Source organism: Sinohyriopsis cumingii, chromosome 12 (genome assembly GCF_028554795.1).
Source record: "Sinohyriopsis cumingii isolate HCF-2022 chromosome 12, ASM2855479v2, whole genome shotgun sequence".
Taxonomy (NCBI): Eukaryota; Metazoa; Mollusca; class Bivalvia; order Unionida; family Unionidae; genus Sinohyriopsis; species Sinohyriopsis cumingii.
Genome location: NC_142972.1, coordinates 65,575,893 through 65,596,260, shown reverse-complemented (window position 1 = coordinate 65,596,260; position 20,368 = coordinate 65,575,893). Strand labels below are relative to the sequence as shown.

The 20,368-nt window shown below is 33.5% G+C and overlaps 1 protein-coding gene across 6 annotated transcripts; it reads right to left on the bottom strand.

Annotated features, from left to right (window-relative positions):
- Window positions 1–973: 973 nt before the first annotated feature.
- Window positions 974–20,315, bottom strand: LOC149786608 (uncharacterized). Of its 6 annotated transcripts, XM_089977110.1 has the most exons (10): window positions 18,364–20,315; window positions 16,477–18,048; window positions 16,105–16,303; window positions 12,953–13,047; window positions 11,294–11,371; window positions 10,467–10,615; window positions 8,793–8,950; window positions 5,517–5,795; window positions 3,410–3,530; window positions 974–1,640 (listed from the first exon to the last, which is right to left on the bottom strand). In XM_089977110.1, exons 2-4 carry the CDS (start codon window positions 16,646–16,648, stop codon window positions 13,026–13,028), a joined length of 393 nt encoding a protein of 130 aa, XP_089833236.1. In that variant the 5' UTR covers window positions 16,649–18,048; window positions 18,364–20,315; the 3' UTR covers window positions 974–1,640; window positions 3,410–3,530; window positions 5,517–5,795; window positions 8,793–8,950; window positions 10,467–10,615; window positions 11,294–11,371; window positions 12,953–13,025. The 6 variants fall into 6 exon arrangements, 5 of the variants coding, with proteins under 5 accessions (XP_089833236.1, XP_089833233.1, XP_089833237.1 ...); XM_089977107.1 differs by lacking the exon at window positions 12,953–13,047; XR_016424990.1 differs by lacking the exons at window positions 16,105–16,303; window positions 16,477–18,048; window positions 18,364–20,315 and adding an exon at window positions 14,825–14,919.
- Between the last annotated feature and the right edge of the window lie 53 nt (window positions 20,316–20,368).

The window sequence follows — 20,368 nt, the reverse complement described above, 5'->3', positions numbered from 1 at the left end:
ACCCATAACTGCATGTTGATTTATTGGTATAATACATTTGACCACCTGTTGATTGATTGATAGAATATGCATGACTACATATCGATGTATTTATAGAATATGTGTGTTACTACTTTTTGATTTATTGATACAATACGTTTGAACACATATGGATCTTTTGATATAATACGTATGTCCACCTGTTGATTTATTGGCGAGAAACATTTATAAATTTTCTTTCTTCATTTAATAAAAATTGCTAATTGCAAGCTCTAACTAATTAATAAATGGGTGTGATATTTTTTTTTTTAAACTGAAGGAATTCTCATACTTCAACGACTTTCAGCTCGGTTTTCATGTATTAATTTATAATTATTCTGCTTAAGTTGAATAATTGAAGTTTGATTGATTCTTGGATTAGCGCTACGTCTTAGTTAGTTAACTGGTGTGTCTATATGAGTGTGTGATTTGGATTGTTAACGTGGCTTTGAGAATTTTTCATTCATGTCGCTACGATGTCTTCACTGTGCCAGTTTATAGTGATTCTAGTACTCGGACATCATACCGCAGACATGTAGCATTATGTCCTACCCACTCACTTTATCCTGACACTAGGCCGACCAGTCCTGGCACTAAAACCTCGTAATTCGGAGCGGCAAGCGAGGCATCTTATAGTACCATTTGTATAAGTCTTTGGTATGACTCAGCCGGGGTTCGAAACCGCAACCTACCGCATCAGAGGCTGACGCCCCAACCACGTAGACCATCGGAGCTGTCAGTTAAATGTACTAATCTTGAATGGTAGAAAAGGTCATATGGAAATAGACTGGTGAAAATAAACACCAAATGTCATGAAAGAAGTTGAATAGGTTAATACGTTTGAAGTATGTTGGACACCAACTTACAATTTCGATATGCGTCATTATATCTGAGAAGGGTCGTAACTGCCTAAATATTGATTGCATTGTTTAAAAGGAGAAACACAATAAGAATGCAGAATTAGAAGAAATATATTTTGATTAGATTTATACCTTTTTTCAATTATCAAACATCTACAAATAAATGCCATTAAATTGTATATTTCCAATGTACAATTTTCATCATGGTAGTAAATGTTTAAACCAAGTACTTTTTTTAGAGTTACAAAACTAGAGGAACATTTATCTGCAATGTGCATACTTAATCATACTTTTGTCTGATTATATGTTAATTACTTATTACATAAAATACATATATAATTAACAGCACAGAAACCAAGTCAAGAAAGAAAATGCTCATTTATAGTCGTACATCCTCGTCCGTGTTTGTATGGTCATCATCGGGCTTTAGATAGTGCATACTGGTCTCTCCAGTGGAAGACCTCTGTTCTTTGTTCTCATGTTACATGGTTTTTGACTCACATGCATTAGGTGTGAGGGTGTTTAGATAGAAATATCCTTCACACACATTCTTTTCAGCATTACTAAATTTCTCATAACTTCCTTCGTGGTTTTCTGACTCACCAACCGTATATATATAGTGTCCTGGGGGTTACGTAATGGTAAGGCAATTCTCTAATTTCATCGTAGACCTCTTCTATATTTGAATGGTTCTGTTTTTGTTCCTCCATTTCTTGCATTTATGCGTAAGCAGCTTCTTTTGTTTCCTTTTCGTATTTAGCTCTGGAAGTAAATATAGAAGGACTCATAGTGGACTGTTGAATTGTCACACACAAGAAATATAACATAAACAGTTTCGAGTTCCGTACAGTTTGATATTTGGTTAGATATGTCACGTCATGTTAGGTTTGTGTTTGTGTTTGTTATTGTAGAACCATACACTCATTTATCCTCGTTTCTCTTAAGCATAAGTTACATCAGGACATTTGTCAGAAATCATGCTACCATTTAGTACCTTTGAATAACACTTGGTTGAAAGTAAGTTACAGTTACTAAATATTCGTTTTGATAAGGGCAGGATAGTGGACGTATCATGGAATATCGAAATGATATAATCATCCGATAAAGCATTCTCTATTTTTCGACTCTTTTTTATTGTTTTTGTGTTCTTTGGGTTTTTTCATTTGCTTCCAATGTTTTGCTTCATGTAAAGACGTCACGGACTTAAATACAAATCTATTCAAAGCATGTCAATACCGAAACAGGCATTTCTCATCCACGTGATTGTCATATTATTTTTGAGAGTCCGGCAAGCTTGAAAATCAAGTCTTTAGTTAGTAGCAGATAAAGAATTTTGTATTTATTCCTTTCCTTAGAAGATGTGACTGCACAATTGTAGAACAAATGTTTAATATAAAACATTTGCTTTCCATAAAAGTGATAGAAAGGAGTCAATACTGAAATACAATTTGAAAGGAGATATATATTTTGTCATTGTTATATATATCTATACTTTGTTTAATCTTTTATACATGAATGTATCTACATTATATTTAATTTTTGTTCATGACTAAAAAGTTCAGTGATCATCTATAAATAAGTTATATTAGTGCTACGTTTTGTCCATGGGTATATATTATATTTTAATACTGTTGCATAAACTCGATAAGAAGGTGTTTACGATCCTTTATAATAATATTTTTAATAAACATTGTACGAGTTTAGAGTTATTTCGGATTGGATAGGTTAATCAAGTAGGTTTTTAAAAGAATTAAGTTATGTCATATTGGGTTGAACAGGCCGTTCATTTACAACGTATTTGTGAAATGTCACGTAGTGAGAAAGAGAAGATTATATGTGAGGACTCTATACCTGTGTATATGTGGGTAGATCTGGAAAATTAGTTTATTCCTTTCTCCAATGTTCTTGTTGTAGCATCAGCTTGTAGATGTGTTTCATCTTATGTTTCAAAATGATTTGAGAGAAAACGTTAATTTGGATTATTCAATAGAATTAAAAAGTGGTCATTGAGCTAAATATTATTCTGAGACTATTGTGAATTTATTCGAAGGACTTCTGGACAAGGGCATCAGAACTATTGACAGACCAGTACATTCAATGATCTAAAATGCCTTCAGAGCATTGGATTAGTTTGGACTTGAGTAGAACATTTTACGATTATTTTCAATTTAATTCATCATGCTATAGTTCCTCTTAAATTTTAATTTTATATTTTTTGATAACTATATTATGTGTTACGTTTTGCAAAACCTATTGAGCTTTCTTCCTGTTGCGACGTAGTTAATGACCATAGAGTCGTAGCAACACACACACACACACACACACACACACACACACACACACATATATATATATATATATATATATATATATATATATATATATATATATATATATATATATATATACACTCAAATGAAAAGAACATAAACACGTACGACAATCCTTAAGTACTAATAAATGGCAAAACAGTGTAATCTAAATGCCATGATATTTGTTATATGGAAACAATAGCTGGTTGTTAAACTTACACTGCATTATTACCTTCCTCTTCTAAGTATGAGACGGTAGTGCATAATATCACCAACCATAGTCATCACCAGTAATAATCCCACCACTGTGGAAATGATCAAGACTGTCGATCCTGAAGAACTGAGATAACGAAAAGTATATGCAAGAAATCGGCCTTTGTTCGAACATCATTGCTGAAGAAGATGCCTTTGTTTTTCTTTTTTGTTATTTTGATTGTTTGTTTTGTTTTTCTGTCTAAACTCCTGATAGATTATATATTACGTTCAGGTTCCAAATAGCATCAGCACAACTGTAAAATTAGCACTTAAAGGATTGAAATAACATTAATACTTATAATTGTCTGCAGGTACATTATAATTATTGTAATTGTTGCTAGACTTATCCTAACATTTTTTTAGTGAATATATACGAGATAATTAGACACAAAATATAATGCTTAGAGAACGACATGACTCGTTTCCTTTTCTGCAGACTTCGTCTTGATCCAACGTTTATCAATAAACGTATCTCTCAACTATGGACAGATTGTGTATCCTTTAGTAAATTCGAACTTTTGAAAACATTATGCAACTATACGAGATACATATAAAACGTTCTGAATGTTTGCTTATAGGTTCATGTTGCTTTGAACATGTCAATATATTTATTGCAGATCGATAAACAAAAGAACTGACTAATTTATTTATAACTTCACGTGTAGCAAATATATGCATGCGACGTAACTCTGGTCATTGTCATAAAAATGCGCACAATAGCAATTCATGTACTGTGCAAAGAACATTGTTTCAAATCAGGATAATGTAAGGGTACACTCTGAAATAATGTCCGAGTTTGACCCAGTCTACATGTGCATATCTTTGTAAAGGTGTATAATTTTGATGTGATTTCATTATTTTAAAGATGTTATCTTCTCTGTGGAAGACGACCCACGTTCTGCAAGACAGTCCTCATCAGTTGGTGAGCGGAAGTGGCTGTTGAAGAGGGGACATGATGGAGAGGAAGATAGTGTTATTGTTATTATTATTATTATTATTATTTAGTCAGCTGTATTTGGTATATCGCCAAAGTTCATGAAGGTTTGTGTTGGACGGGTCCCGCATTTGTTGATGGCTGATCAAAAACAGTCCTGGATTGAAATTGTCAATTTGTCCAAATCGATATAAACGAAAAGAGTACCAAGTGATATTCGAATGAGACTGTTACATGTGATGAAATATTGAGTTACTGTTTTATATTCGATTCTAGAGATAACAATAACGCTTGAATCGGAGCATACGAGCAGAAAGCAAATATCACATGGCGTAGCTGGAATGTCAAAAGAGATTTGTGCGCATTATTGTTCGAAGCAAAGACACAGACGTGCACGTATCCATCAGACCTGGTTAGTGTCAATGGACATTGTTGTGTCTCCAAAGTGTTGCCAAAATCGCGGAATATTACCAAACCGCACGTCTGCGAACAGGTACCCGAGGTATACATCAACTTTAAGACAGCGTACATGAGCATAAATCTACCTAGCGATATAATTCTTGACAGATGACAACATTCAAATTTTGCCATATCCTTTCAGCCCTGATTTAGCTACAAATGATTTTTTGAATGAATCTCTTTATCAAATATTCACTGACAGATGCAAAGTCGACATGTGGTTGGAAATGCAGTCTTCCAGTCCTACGATTAACATAACAAAATGTAAATACGAAAGGGCTTTTAATAATTTTATAATCAGAGCAAGAAAGCATTTAGAAGTGTATAGGGATTACGTTGACAGGATAAATGGCCAACTATTCCCTATAAAGAACGTTGTTGTGCAGCGAACTAATATCCAGAATCCTTAAATATCCCTCATACATTTTACTTTGTTTTAATTTCAAGCTAAAATACTTAGGATGCAACATATTTTGTGCACTTATAAACCTTACAATATTATTATCCTGTGTACTCAAGAAAATGAGTATGTATGTATGTATGTATGTATGTATGTATGAATTTCAATATGCCTGTATATGCATTTATCAAATTCTTGCATATTTACATTAATGTCTTTTATAACATATCGTCGAAAGACTAAAAAAATGTTTTTATTAAAATTAATCAAATCACTACCTTTAGCGTTTCTGCAATACCTTCAACGTGCACACTATACCAAACGATGCCTTAATACAATCCACGCATAAGGAATCGACTATTAACAAGCTGATATTACGTCGAAATAGCTTTATGTTGTTGCCAACGGCGACACTGTATTCAATGGCAAGTGCGTCAAGATCATCAGGGAATTTTACCGACCGCTTGGATCTGACATGATACTTCGGCAAAACTGATCCAGTTTGCTTTGAGGGTTATAGAACTATTGTCATGAAATCTTATCTCATTTCCTTTTACCTGAAAACAGACAATTGAGAAACATTTTACTTTCCGTTTTAAAATTACGACAAAGTGTATTGATTGACATCATGTAAAACATACATATTATCGGTATTAAGTTATGTGAGAATGTTTGTTAACAATTCCTGTCTCATGTTTATAAATGTCTTTTGATAGAATTAGTAATTCAAAGTATTTTGGGGAATGTCAATAAGTGTTATATAATCTTACAACTTTAGACCGAATCTGAAACAAAGAAAATATTGTCCGTGAAAGAGGGATTGCTTTAACTTCAAAGTTGCGGTTACTTCCTTTGAAGGTCTTGCCGCGGGGTGAGAAATTCTGGTTGTTTACAGTTAGCAGTGATGTCACCGGTCGGGTTAGGCTTGGAGGCCGGAAACCCGACCTTGTAATACCTCAGTAATACTACCCTCATACCGTTTTCAAAGAGACCACCGGTATCCAATAAAAACTAAGGTAATGAAATTTTTTTTTTCTCGCACGCAACAAGACAGTATTCAGCTTAATCCGTTGTGACAGAAACACTGCATGTCTGGTCATTGAAGGGAGCAGATCATAGGGCAATTGAAATACTTGACTGCCCTCCAAGTGCCGACGTTTTGCTCTCGTTCAAAAGGGCGGGAAGTTAGTTTTTTGTACTTCAGAAAGCTTGGAACAAAGGCGTCTGAGGTAAAATATTTTCACCCGATCAGTCTCACTTACTAATTGGGTGTTGTAATATTTATACGTTATTATGTGCATATAATTTCGTAGAAATTTAATCTTCAATGCGAAGCTGAATTATAAACAGGTCGTAATGTAGAATATATCGAATTAGTACTATTCAAGATTAATATATGTATTCGTTAGCATAAAATCGAAGGGGATGGTGTAATCTGCTACGGTGTTGTACCGTGGAGCAGAACTGAATTTAATAGTCAGTAGTTCGACCTTGTACTTGCTAGTATTTGAAAATATAGTTGTGAATTGTGCAGAGTTAGGCTTTGTAGGTCTTGTGCTTGTATAATTATGCGTTTCTTTTTTGTGCCTTTTATAATTTGCAAGGTAAGGCATGCGAAGGAATATTATTGATGCTGATATTTTACTAGAAAGAGAATTAGGTGTATGTATGTATCTATCATAATTCGTGATATTGTTGTTGTTATAGCATTTATTATAGAACAACAGTATGTGGAATATTTAGATGTGAGTGAATGAAATTGACCTAGTGATTTAATTATTATTCTGATGAAAGATCGGTGAGAGCGTTTTAATTATCCTGTGTTTGAACAAGGCGGCACCATTGTACGTCCCTTCTAATCCACATGAAGCTGTATGGGTGGGAACGGACACCACCCAAATATCAGAGATGAGACGATTTGGAGAGCACTTAGTGATAAGCTGTTGTGCAAGGAAGGAGGGCCGTGAGAACGGAAACGAGATTTACCGGATGTACCCACAAGGAAAGCCGGGAAAGGAATAGAAAACTGAAGTTACAGATGAGTAACAGAATGGACACGGGAAAGAAACCCTCTTACCTTTAATTTCGATGGATGAGATAATCGGCAATTTGGATTATTCGTGTTGTGGTTGGAAGCAATTGCATTGAATAATTGTCGTGTAACTGTGGAATACTGTGATATAGTTTATTAAAGAGTTATATATTTTAACACATAGACCATCGATTTTGCTTTCTGTGGTGTCGCAGCTATTTAACCTTTAATTTGGCCGTACGTCTCCGGGGTTAGTAAAATAATTCCGTTTGGGGCAAGTGACAACCTTATATATGCATTTGACAAATGAAAATTATTTAAAAGGTATTTTAAATGCAAAATATTTGACTTAGCAAACATTATGCAAAGTTGTTTGCGCTGACAATATTTAAAATGTCAGACAGTATAGTAACACAAGAGAGAGAAAGAGAGAGGAGACAGCTAACGTTTATCGTTGAAAAAGCACAAACGTTTATCATTAAAAAATCATACATTAGCAACTGGCAGGAAACATAACCGGATATATTGGTTTTGGCAGATGGAATATACAGACTGGAGTGACATCATACGTTTGTATTTGTTCGTCTCTGCGTGCTGAGGGGCGTGGATCATATTCGTTCAACATCAGTCTTTGGCATATGTGCCTAGTCCAAACACTGTATTGAACAAGCGTCCTTGTTTGGACGAACAAATTACTCGTAGCAAGCGAAATCAATTTACCAATGAGAATGCATGCTACATGACCTGCTTGACAACTTATCGTTATACAAACCATGGATTTGGACAGTTTGAAGTTAAGGAACTTATTTGTGATGTGTTATTATGTGGCATGCATGAGAAATAATTTGAAAATATTTTAACGTTATGCCAATTGATGTAGCAAGCTTGCATAAATGTTTGAGTTGACTATACTAAAATATCCACCATAAAAGAGAAGATCAAAGTAAGCCAATACATCCAAACGAGATAATGAGTCACAGAAAAGCAGTTTTACAACTGCCAAATATATTAATTATCCTCATACTTCACGAAATCGATTCCGAAATCGCACTTTCTGAAATATACATTTGCATATATGTACTTAGGAGGTTCAAATCTTTCGAGTCTGCTTCAATGTTAGCAATGTGTTTTTTCAGGGGCTTATCTGGGAAATGTTAAGGGCAATATTATAAAACATGGTGCTGTATATTGTATACACGATATGTTTGATATCGTATTTTAAGTAAAAAGCAAATTTTGATTAATCTAGCAAAATTTAATTGATAATCATTTACGTGTTTTTCACTTTCTTAATTTTAGTTACATTTATGATTTTGATTTTAATATTAGTTTTAAAGAAAAGTGAATATTTATCATAGAACAGTCACTAGTGTTTTATTCTCTTTCATCGTCCACTTAATTAATCTGATAATGAAAGATTATCGTAAAGCAAACTATTATAGTTTCTTGTTATTTAAACTAAACGTTCGAAATGAATTGCAAAAAAAAAAAAAAAAAAAAACGGAAATAAATTGGGTTTCACCTGAAAAAGTGAAAGACGACAAGACAGTAATGGGGAATCTGCAAAATAATCTCCACGGATCGAAGTGTAGTCGCAAATCGTTTCGTTCAAATCGCAGACTCTTCTGTTAGGAATGTCGTATACTTCACCTCAAAAACCATTGTAGCAAAGGCATTTACCTGTCCATTAGAAAAATGGATAAACATCATCAATTTTGTAATGTATCGCTGGCACTTTGTGCCTTTTACATTTCGTTCAATCACTCCATCTCCCCTAAATCGCATTTATATTTTATTATAAAGTTCTACATATTATCTGTTAACATGAAATAACTGTGTGTATGTCCATGTTTACAATGTAATTTTACATATAGTCAGACAATTTTAATCTGCGTATAAGTATACAAGTGATGAGATTACTACCACACGTGTACTCTATATTTCTTTTAAATTCATGACAACCTAACAGAATAGTGGTTTGTATTTATCATGATCCATTATATATCAGTTTCGATTTTGTTAACGATACGATTCCATTTCACAATATTGTACTCTGCACACTGTTCATTTTGGAATATAAAGCAAATCCGCATATTTAACGGGAGAGACCGATCCTGATTTTAATATCAAGCCATACATGTTATTTTAGCTTGCATTGGTCTTTTTCCGAACATTCCATCTGTACTAGGTTATGCATTAATCTCGCTTGACATAATTAGAATCGAGGTGCCACACTATGTTCTCATAATCAATACCGGCAGTACCGAATGTTGTCAAAAGAAAGATACATTTAAGTTGTTTCTATCTCCTTCATTTGCTAGATGATCAGTTTATTGTAGCAAGGATTGAGAACATTTTATCATGTTTGAAAGCTGAATGTTTAGTCGTTTAAAAGTTATGACGAACAATGGACATGTAGTCACCAGCCAGACAGTTACAATTTTATTTCGACAGTTAGAAATGTACATTTCGATTAATTTGACCGGTTTGCTACAATTAACTATTTTGAAATATATGACATACTTGTGAGGACATGAGATTTTGCAACAACCTCTAAGCCGTGATGTACAGCAACTTTAATAAATAAATGACTTGGTCAAAATTAAACGTTCTTTCTAGTAAGTGATGTTTGAATATATAAAACACGTAAGGCTATTGTTCAAGATAATTGCCTTCTATTATATCAAGTAACATGTCCTGTTGTTGCAGGGTGAAATGATGAGTAACATCGCACCTGCCGTAGGTATGCTTATGCTATGGCAAATAACGTGACATAATAGTGGCACTAAGTTGAAAACTTTGCCGGTGCTCTTATGATCAATTAACGTACTTGCTTGTTAACTGTCCTCATTTCTTTTCATTGATTTGAAGTTTTAAAAATAAATAGGAACACGAGGAAAATATGTTTTTTTATTATTCGTTCCATGAGATTGATCGATGCCTCTTTCACACGAGTCTGTCGAAGAATACTGGATGTTAGATACTATTGTGATAACAGTCTGACTTAAAATTTACATATTGGTACAAGATGCGACAGTAGAAGTGGTAAAACATATTTTTGTTCTCATTCTGAAAATAAAAGTTGAATAGTTGCAAGAGAATCATAAATCATTATAAATTAAAGGAGTAGATGATTATTTTAAATAAAGCAACGTTCATTTTAAGTAATCGATGCATATTATATTGTACAATTTACCTTTGATACAGTCTCCTTGATCAGTGCAATTCGTAGGACAAGCCATGTCCTTCTACTCTTGTAATAAGGCAGAAGTAATTACACCAGTTTCGTTTGTTGTTTCTTTGCTTGGATTCATTGCGCTATGGTAGTGGTTGGTTTACTGTAACCTGGTAAATAATTTATTCTTAGCGTTGTCCAGGTGGGTAGGTGCCCAAAAACATTGTATTGGCAATCTGCGTCTTAGGAATAGTAATTTAATTATTGTGCTATAATGATCGGATAATTGTTTTGTGTTGTAGCTCTGGATTTTAGTGCTGGTATAGTCCCTTTGAAAATTTAAAATAGAATGATTATTTGATAAATAAGGTAAATAGCTCCCAAACCAAAAACGAGGTACAGAAAGGCACACGGGCAAGCTGGCAATCACACCAACATATAACTATATATATATATATATATATATATATATATATATATATATATATATATATATATATATATATATATATATATATATATATATATATATATATATATATATATTTATACCATATCCATTCAAAATAACATGGCCTTTGAAGTGCTGGTATAAAGCAACTTGACATACCAATAGTATTGGTATATCAAATTGTGATTTGCCCATGGCGTATGAATACGCATAATGAAGATGTTTTTATAGCTTTTATACTCTCTAAACATGGATATGAATTTCTTGTAATATTACATTTAAAAAGGAAAAAATAACAAGATAATGGTTTTCTTGTAAAATGTTTTATAGAAACTAACATTTTTATATAAAAAACCAACAATACTCAGTTCAGGAAATAAACATTATTGAGCCCCACCCTGTGTCGTCTGCTGTCATCTCTGTCAACACTGCTGTTTCAAGTCTCTCCCTCTGGCAAAAATCAAACATTGCAACTCTGTGGAAAAAAGAAAACAATGACATCAGATAAGGAGCAGATCAAGAAGTGACATTTAATCTACTAAACTGTGAGCTAATTGGAGAGTTTGATAGAGACATGGCTGAGACATTTGTAAATGAAAATGATCATTGTGTTAGGGAAGACAGATTTGTACACCATGAGCCTGATGATATACTGAAATTTATAGAAAGTAAGCAGAATGCAAACACCTTAAAAAATATACTTTTTGATGTAAGGCTAGTGACAGAATTCTTGCAGTCAAAAAATGAATTCAGAAAGTTAGACAAGATAAACCCATCTGAATTGGATCAACACCTGGCTTGTTTTATACTCAGTGTTAGGAGAAAAGATGGATCTGAGTTTGAACCGAACAGCTTAAGAAGCATCATCAGCTCCATTGATCGCCACCTTAAAATCAAGAAATATGCAGGTACAATCATGAGAGGAACAGACACAAATTTTGCATTAACAAGGGAAGCTCTTCAGGCTAAGCAAAAAGATTTAAAATCTAAAGGAAAAGGAAATAAACCCAATCGGAGTCAACCGATCACAGATGAAGAAGTAAATGCCTTGTATAGTAAAAAACTAATGGGGATGGAAACACCTGAAGCCATTGTTAACATATTGTGGTTTAACAACTCTGTACATTTTGGTTTGAGGGGAGTGACTGAACATTACAATCTGAAATGGGGGGGATGCTACACTAAAGAAAAATGTGAATGGCCTTGCATATCTTGAACTCAATGAAAGGCAGACAAAAACAAGAACAGGAGACAATGTCAAGGACATCAGGGATATTAATCCTAAGATGTATGAAAACAAAAACAACAAAGAGAGAGATCCACTTGCTATCTACAAACGGTATGGTGAGCTAAGACCAGCAGACTTTTGTCAACGTGAAGATCCTTTCTATATTGCGCCCATCACTATGCCAATCTCAGCGACAAACCCAAAATGGTTTAGGAAACAAGTCGTTGGAATTAACAAACATGGAAGCATCATGAACAAAATGAAAGAGAAGGCAAATATTACAGAAAGAAAGAAATTAACAAACACAAGTAGCTGCGAGTACTTAATTCAGAAGTTAAGAGACAAAAACATTCCCCCAACTGATATCATGCAAATTTTTGGCCACAAAAACGTGCAGTCTATAAACAGCTACTTAAACATTAGTGAAAAACAACAACAGACGTACTCCAGTTACCTGAGCAACACCGGCCACCCAAGTAATGATGATGTTAACCCCCACCCCCACAACAAAGAAATTTCCAGCTGCACAGCTGCAGACTGCAGTATATCAAGCTCCCAAACGTGTAATATTCAGCAGAATAAGATTATCAGCAACCCATTCTACGGATCAAACATAACCGTACAAAATATGTTTGTTATGAACCTAACGGAAAACATGAACGACATCCCTAACTGGGTCAACTTTCAACAGGCGAATTCTCAAATAGGGCCCACACAGCGGAAACGTAGGAGAATTATTGACGGTGACACTGACAGTCAATAGAAATAGCGAAATATGGACATAAACGATATCAATGAAATGTGGTTAAGGTTAAATTGTTTAATTACCTATTGTTCCTTCATTATTTTGACATTTCCGGCTCGAATAGTACGGTTGATATCGAAGCAAATGGCCGCACTGTTACTGTCCATGACAACAAACGCTGCAAATTCAATGTTTGCATGCACATTATTAAAAATATTTTGAATGTTAACTATCAGCCTTGTGTTTTCATTTTATTAATAGTGCTATAAAAAGAAACATATATAAATTAATATGAATGAAGTGTACAGGAAATTATGAATAACTACAGAACTTCTTTTTTGAGCGTGCATACATGCGAGGGGTTGTGAAGAGTTCACTCCCCTAAAGTGCGCTGTTTGTGGCCGTCAGTTTTATCTCCCATATAAAATGAAAACCTTGATGTGGTATAAATAAAATATATGCATAGTATGTACGCTGTATCAATGATATACCACTCGTTGTATACATTTTTCATTAAAAGGAAACTCGGACAAGCCTCGTTTCCTTTTAATGAAAAATGTATACATCTCGTGGTATATCATTGATACAGCGTACATACTATATATATATATATATATATATATATATATATATATATATATATATATATATATATATATATATATATATATATATATATATATACTCTCTCTCTCTCTCTCTCTCTCTCTCTCTCTCTCTCTCTCTATATATATATATATATATATATATATATATATGTGTGTGTGTGTGTGTGTGTGTGTTTGTGTGTGTGTGTGTGTGTGTGTGTGAGTGTTTAATTTAAAAGAAGTTAATGAACGCATGCGGAGACGTTGTTATTTCGAACTTAACAGGATTCATTTTTTTAATTACAACAACAATTAAGAATATCTAAGTCAATACTGAATATCTGACCAGAGCGTCTTTCGTACACTTATTGCCGAAGGATTATGGAACAATGTAAGGACTTCTGAGCATTTCTTGAATAACAATGAACTGTTTTATTAAGACCAGCACTCGTAGTTGGCACTATCTTCTACAACGTTTCCCTTAGTCTGGGTTGCATGCACCAAGAATAGCAAAATGACTATCCACTGCAAACAATGATGTATTCACAAAAGTATAGCCATCTTTAAAATTGGCGCAATATAATTTAATCAAGAGATTTAAATTGAATTAAGGTCATCACGTTATCTTAGTAACTGCATAGTTGTGAATGTCTAAAAGTGTACATTATAATAATAATTTGTCTGCCAGAAATACAGCTGCATGCACATATATCTACGGGTCCAGTCGCATTAAAATATGGCCGGCGCCTGATCACGATATTGCTTAAGAACAGAATAAAACTCTGCGTATCCTTCTAAGTTGGCCACCTCATTAGTACCGAACTCATATAAATATCGGTTACACTTTAGTGAGTTGATTTAGACACCCTTGTACAAATTGACTACAAAGTAAGACAATTATCAAAGAGGATATTGTTTCTGGTTACAGCAACATTAAATGATAGCATTGTGTTTTTCATATGGCTCTCGCTTAAAACTCAACCTAAACGTTAGTTTGTACTTTAACGAAGTTGACTTGTCCAGTACTTAATATATAGCACACGTATTCCTATTATGATCAATCTTTAATCTAATTATATTTTAAATAACAAATAGTAAAATAAATCAGACATAAACACAGGTAATTCATATCAAATGACTTGTCTCTATTATGACTTTAATACCTGTCAGTAAATTGCACAATTATATATGCCATTAACCTGTACATTATAGGTCCATAAAGTAATTTTGTTCTAGCGTTTAACGCCATTTTTCAGCACAAGATAAGCTATACATGGCGACCAGTATAACTGGTGGAGGACGAACCCTGGAAAAGCCAGGTAAGAACCACCGAACCACGAGAAGCTACTGGCAGGTTTTCCCACGTACCCTTGGACTCGTACCCACGCAGACAGAGGATGGCAGTGATCCGGAAAGGTGAGCGCTTTAGACCACTCGGCTACTCGGGGCCCCGGTCAATAAAGTAATATATATATATATATATATATATATATATATATATATATATATATATATATATATATATATATATATATATATATATATCGGTGGCTAGATAGTTAGGTCAATAACTTAATCTCTCGGTAGCAAGGTACACTCTTTAGCCAATAATCTAATACAATTAAATATACCGAGTGTTAGAAGATAGGATATTGCATGTTATATAATATCTTGCAAAGTCATTTATTTCATTACTTAAGTTCTAATACCAGGACCTATTCAGCGTTTTGACATGTTTAATTCAGATACATAGCATAAAGAACAACCATTATGTTTAAGTTGTTGAAAACTATGATTTAAGTTCAAATCCAATTCGAACATGTTCATCAATTTTGAAAAGAATATTGCTGATTAAAGAATGTTACAATTTTAAAATATATAAATTATTACAAAACCAAAAATATCACACGATCTTTATTTTAATGGGTTTTTCCCTTACCTCGTTGTATTATTTCTGCTCAGACTGACATTAACATCACTAGAATCCAGCTGAATTGTTACATTTACATTTATGCCTAGCTTTCTGTTACCATCTGCTGCAAAACAGACTTTAAGCGCACTTTCAGGACAAAATTTAAGTGAGTTATGACTGCAGTTGTCAGATTACAAAACACGACCATGTTGATATTCGCCACAGAGACAAAACAAGTCTTAACGGGGCCACCTTGGCAGGGACCAGTAGTTCGAAGTATTAAACAGATCCTCGTCAGGCTTCAGGCTTTAAGGAAACAATGTAAGCATGCAGGAGAGAGAGAGAGGTAATCAGATCGCTTTAGAAATATATGTCTTAGTTCAAGATGACATCTTTGACAAAGAGATTGGATAATTCAGGAGTTTGTCTCACGTGTATTAATTTTAAATGACTTTCATTCCTAAAGTAACTCCAAATACGATTTAAAACATTTTAAACTCATTTTATATATAGGTCCAAATTCAATCCCTATTTGCTAAATAATTTGTTATCGTAACACTGACTTTTAGACCAACATAGAAGCAGTTTTACACAAACACACACACGCACATACACACAGGCTCATGTCTGACATGAATATTATCTTTACGAAATGAATTGCCCATGAATCCAACTTTCGCTACGAGAGAGTTCGTTCGTTTTATAATTAAAATTCGAATAATTAAACGTTACTTACAGCCAATTAGAGGTAAAGTCTTCAAATTTGTTGTCTGTAACGGTTGTTCCATTTCGTATCATGAAATCGTTCTGTACGTCACTATCTAGATAGCCACAGAGTACAGATGTTGCCGTGCGGTAAGAAATTGATGGATACATGTAAACGTTGAAAGAGATTCCTCTAGTTATTTCATCCATGACCCACTGGGAAGATATATCTGAAGGAAATAATGATAATAATAATAATTGAAAATTTAGAAAAATAACATTGGATTCTACAGAACTTGTACCACACTTTAAACACGAATTTAAACCAATAAAAACAATATGCGATGTATACTGTGCTACATCGGGGATATCTGCTTTGGATATTATACCTGGTAAAAATTACCATAACGTTTCATGTTTCCTTGACGGATGCATTCGTCACACTGAGGCATGTATATCTTAATAGGCATACTGCATCTGTCAACTACAAACACATCTCTTGCAGCAGGGATGGCTACGCCGCATGGGTAGAACGGAGGGCCTTCCTGGAACACATAGCAAGGATTTGTTCTCATTCGATGCTGTGTTGGTTGAAATGTTATTCTTACTAGTGAATATAATTGTACATTCTCAGACTTCTAGTGAATTCTTCAATGTGTTCCATGACACAATATTGTCATTTTTAATGTATTATGCAATATTGCACATGTTTAATAACTTTTGTTGAATTTACGATTGACTTCATGATGTTATCCAAGTCAAAATGATATTGCCCCATGTATACTCTATGGTGTACAGTCTTTTTAGTTCATGTGAGTTTGGTTTGATTGAATTATATGTATATTTTACCATGTGATTAACAAACTATTGTATGTAGGCACATCTCAAATGATATAATACATTCTTGAAATAATTTATATATTTGCTATCACAGCTTTCAAAGGAAACAAACTATTAAATATCATCTTTATTACTTTGATTTCAAATAAGACTATATAATATACGTTCTAAAGAAAATTCGAAAATATGTGAATATCTTCACATTCCTTTTATAACGCTATAATCAAAATAACTCGATTTTGTTTTGGAAAATTATAGAGATTCTTACCTGAACAGGAATCTTCAAATATTTGTAAAGTATGTAAGTCTCTTTGTTCTAGTTTTCATAGTAACTCTAAAAAACGATTAACAAGTACATATTTTGGAAGAAAACACAGTTAAAATCAGGCATGATCATTCAACTTTGTCACATTTTAACATAAAAATACAGGTAAACAAAGCAAGAATGATGCGGACAACCAGAAAGTGTAGTGCAAATTAGGTTCAGACATACTATTTTTTTCCACGAATACCTAAAACATATATTCTTTTTTAAGCTTGTGATAATCATTAAATAAAACGTAATAAATTCTTCTTTCAAAAACGTTTCTTGATCAAATCAGAGGTTAACAAACAAATTCAATGAACCATGTTCGTTTCTTAAAACCTGTGGCATTAAATGTATTTATATCTGTATTATTTTGGATAAGACAGTTATCTTATCTCAATAAATTTTAAAGCTGTCTATGTACAATATCAATATCATGAATTAAATAACCTAAATACATACTCAGACTCTATCCTTTTATGAGATTTATCATTTATTTAGATCGCCCTTTGGTTAAAACTATTCATTAACTCAGAGATATTGTAGCTACAATGCATTAGATGTTTATAGTTTATTTTACATCTACCATTATTTTTGCTACTACTGCTACTTCCATTGTTTATTTGAGTTTGGATGTTGTTACGTAGGAACATTATTATTGTGCATGTTGCTTCTGTTGTACATACCGCCCATCGAATATTTGCCTACGAGGATCATAGATAGCACGACATTCTTTACCATTCAAACTGGAATAATCTAAGGCTGCCTCAGCCTAACATACACGAACTATGGTTGAGTTCGATCTAGTTCTTTCAATGGTGCTTCTGGCTGGAAGAAAATGAAACTTAAATTCCTTTAGGTCAGAAAATGTATGTCCCTCACATAATGTAGTAAAATTGGAGTCGTGTATACCTAATTAGAATTAAAGTGGTATGCCTATAGATATCGTGAAAAGTTACAAAGATACAGCCCGATTATTATCAAACGGGAAACTGGAATCATTACAACTGATGTGTCGTCATATTCCTACTAATCTTAAAGAAGTAAATTCATTATATACAGTGAATGCTATGACATTCAAATGCAGCTTGAATGATTAAACGTCTAAATAATACTATATTTAACACATTATCATATTAGTACCTGGATATCTCGAGGCATGGTTTAATTATGATCGACATTGTGGTCAAAATGTTCATCTCTCTTAAATCTGATGTAGGGTCTGGATATACTATGTAGATTTTGTCCATGTTTGAGGGCAAGTCTTAGAGCATATGACTCATTCCACCTCCAAGAACTAATCCGATCACCAGTTTTGCAAGGCAGCTGCCACCGGAAGTAAGAAGTTGTCCGACCCTGTTTCCATATAGACCCTATTCACACCAGGAAAACACTCTTCACGTTGGCGTTGTCATCTGTATATTGTAGCTTTAAAGCGTTATTTGATGTCATCTGTATTTTTATTGATTGTCACATTTAAAATTTAAATAAAATGATCGTGGATTGAAATAAAATTTTGATATGTCTGATGTTGTTATAAATAAATGTAATTAGAAACAATATCATGAACATGCAAGCTAACACTTGAAAGCAATGAACCCACACTAGCGTTGTTAAATATGAATACATTTTTAACACTTACATTATTGTTATGTATTCATTATTTCTTGATGTTTTGCGAGTGACGTAAGGGATATCAGTTTCAATAGAAAAACCAAGATCATCATTCTTTTAAACTAAATGTTCTCAAATATAGAAATTTTATACCTAACATAACCTGTCATAATCCACGTAATTCTGAAATTGAACATACTGAACCAGCGCATAAGCATAATCGTTACATTATATGCCATTTATGTTTGTCAAAGTGGACGATGTAAATTCAAAGTATACAAATAATTCAAGAAGAATATTGAATATAGCTCTGATATTAAGTAGATAAAAACAACAAACGCACCTCAAATCCAGCAAAATATGATTCACATGTTCAGTTTTGTTGCAGATATCGAACAAAATATTTGAAGTACCCAGATAAATACGCTTTCAAATCGCGTTAGAACAAACCAAATAAGACTGTTTATGCATGAAGAAACAGTTGCAGATATATGTCTGCTTTTGAATAACAAGGAGTAATGTACAATAAGTACATTATATCTTTCATTTTTTTACCCAACTTGTATTTCAAGGATCTTACATATTTGACAATTTAGATGCTTTTTAAAGAATATCTTCAATATATAGACATCAATTGCATGCATTAATAAGTGTAATCCAAAACTGTTATGATCGTAAACAAATGCAAGTGATCCGTTTTGGAACTTCTATGCTGGAGAGAATAAAATCAAGACTTCGGCAGAAGGCTGAAATATCACTTTCTAAGAATATAAGATATCGAGTATCAGTCGTCTTGTTAAAATCATTTACAAAGCACGTAAACATAAATCATTCGGGTACAAGAGAAACTATCTAAATATAATCATGAAAATATATTTCTAAATAAACGTCCATACTTTGTCAGCATAGAAAGTATATAGGAAAAGGATAAGAAACAGATGAACATCGTACTCACCATTGTTGACATGTTGCGTGGATTGGTAGCGTGGTTGTTTTCTATTGTGTACTTCGGTGTACACAATATATTTCATATAATCATGCAAATTTAGGTCGCCCTGATTCTGCCCGGGATCTGTCGATCACTGCCGAGCGCGAGTTTCAAGATGGACACGATAGATTCGTTACGCTACGTAAGATAATATCTGAGCGCACGCATGCTATACTGAGAAACTACGTGGCATTTGACTTAGTATTAAATGTGTATGTATGTTGCAACATTACATAGATATGTGGCTCGTAACTTAAGGTGACAATGGATCATTTAGCTAAATAGGAATGAATTGTTTACTGAAAGGGACTAACTGTCAGTAAAATATAGGCATACAAATATTGATCATGTTTAACACAAGGAGGACCACAATTTCGATATGACAGTACAAAGAAGTTACAATAACCATGCAAGTGCTTTCTCTCTCTCTCTACCGTTTTTGTAACTGATAGCACAACACACTATAACAGTTACGCATGAATACTGATCTAAATAGTCAAAATCCTACAAAGTAACGGACAGGCACACACTGCGACAGCTATGCTG

Excerpts from the sequence above, each read along its gene's own strand:
- LOC149786608 (XM_089977106.1), bottom strand. The coding sequence starts at position 16,648 with ATGAGAACAAATCCTTGCTATGTGTTCCAGGAAGGCCCTCCGTTCTAC. Across the intron at positions 16,304-16,476 it reads AGGAAACATGAAACGTTATG|ATATATCTTCCCAGTGGGTC; the intron begins GTAATTTTTACC and ends TATTTCCTTCAG. Across the intron at positions 11,372-16,104 it reads GACTTTACCTCTAATTGGCT|AGTTGCAATGTTTGATTTTT; the intron begins GTAAGTAACGTT and ends TTTTTTCCACAG.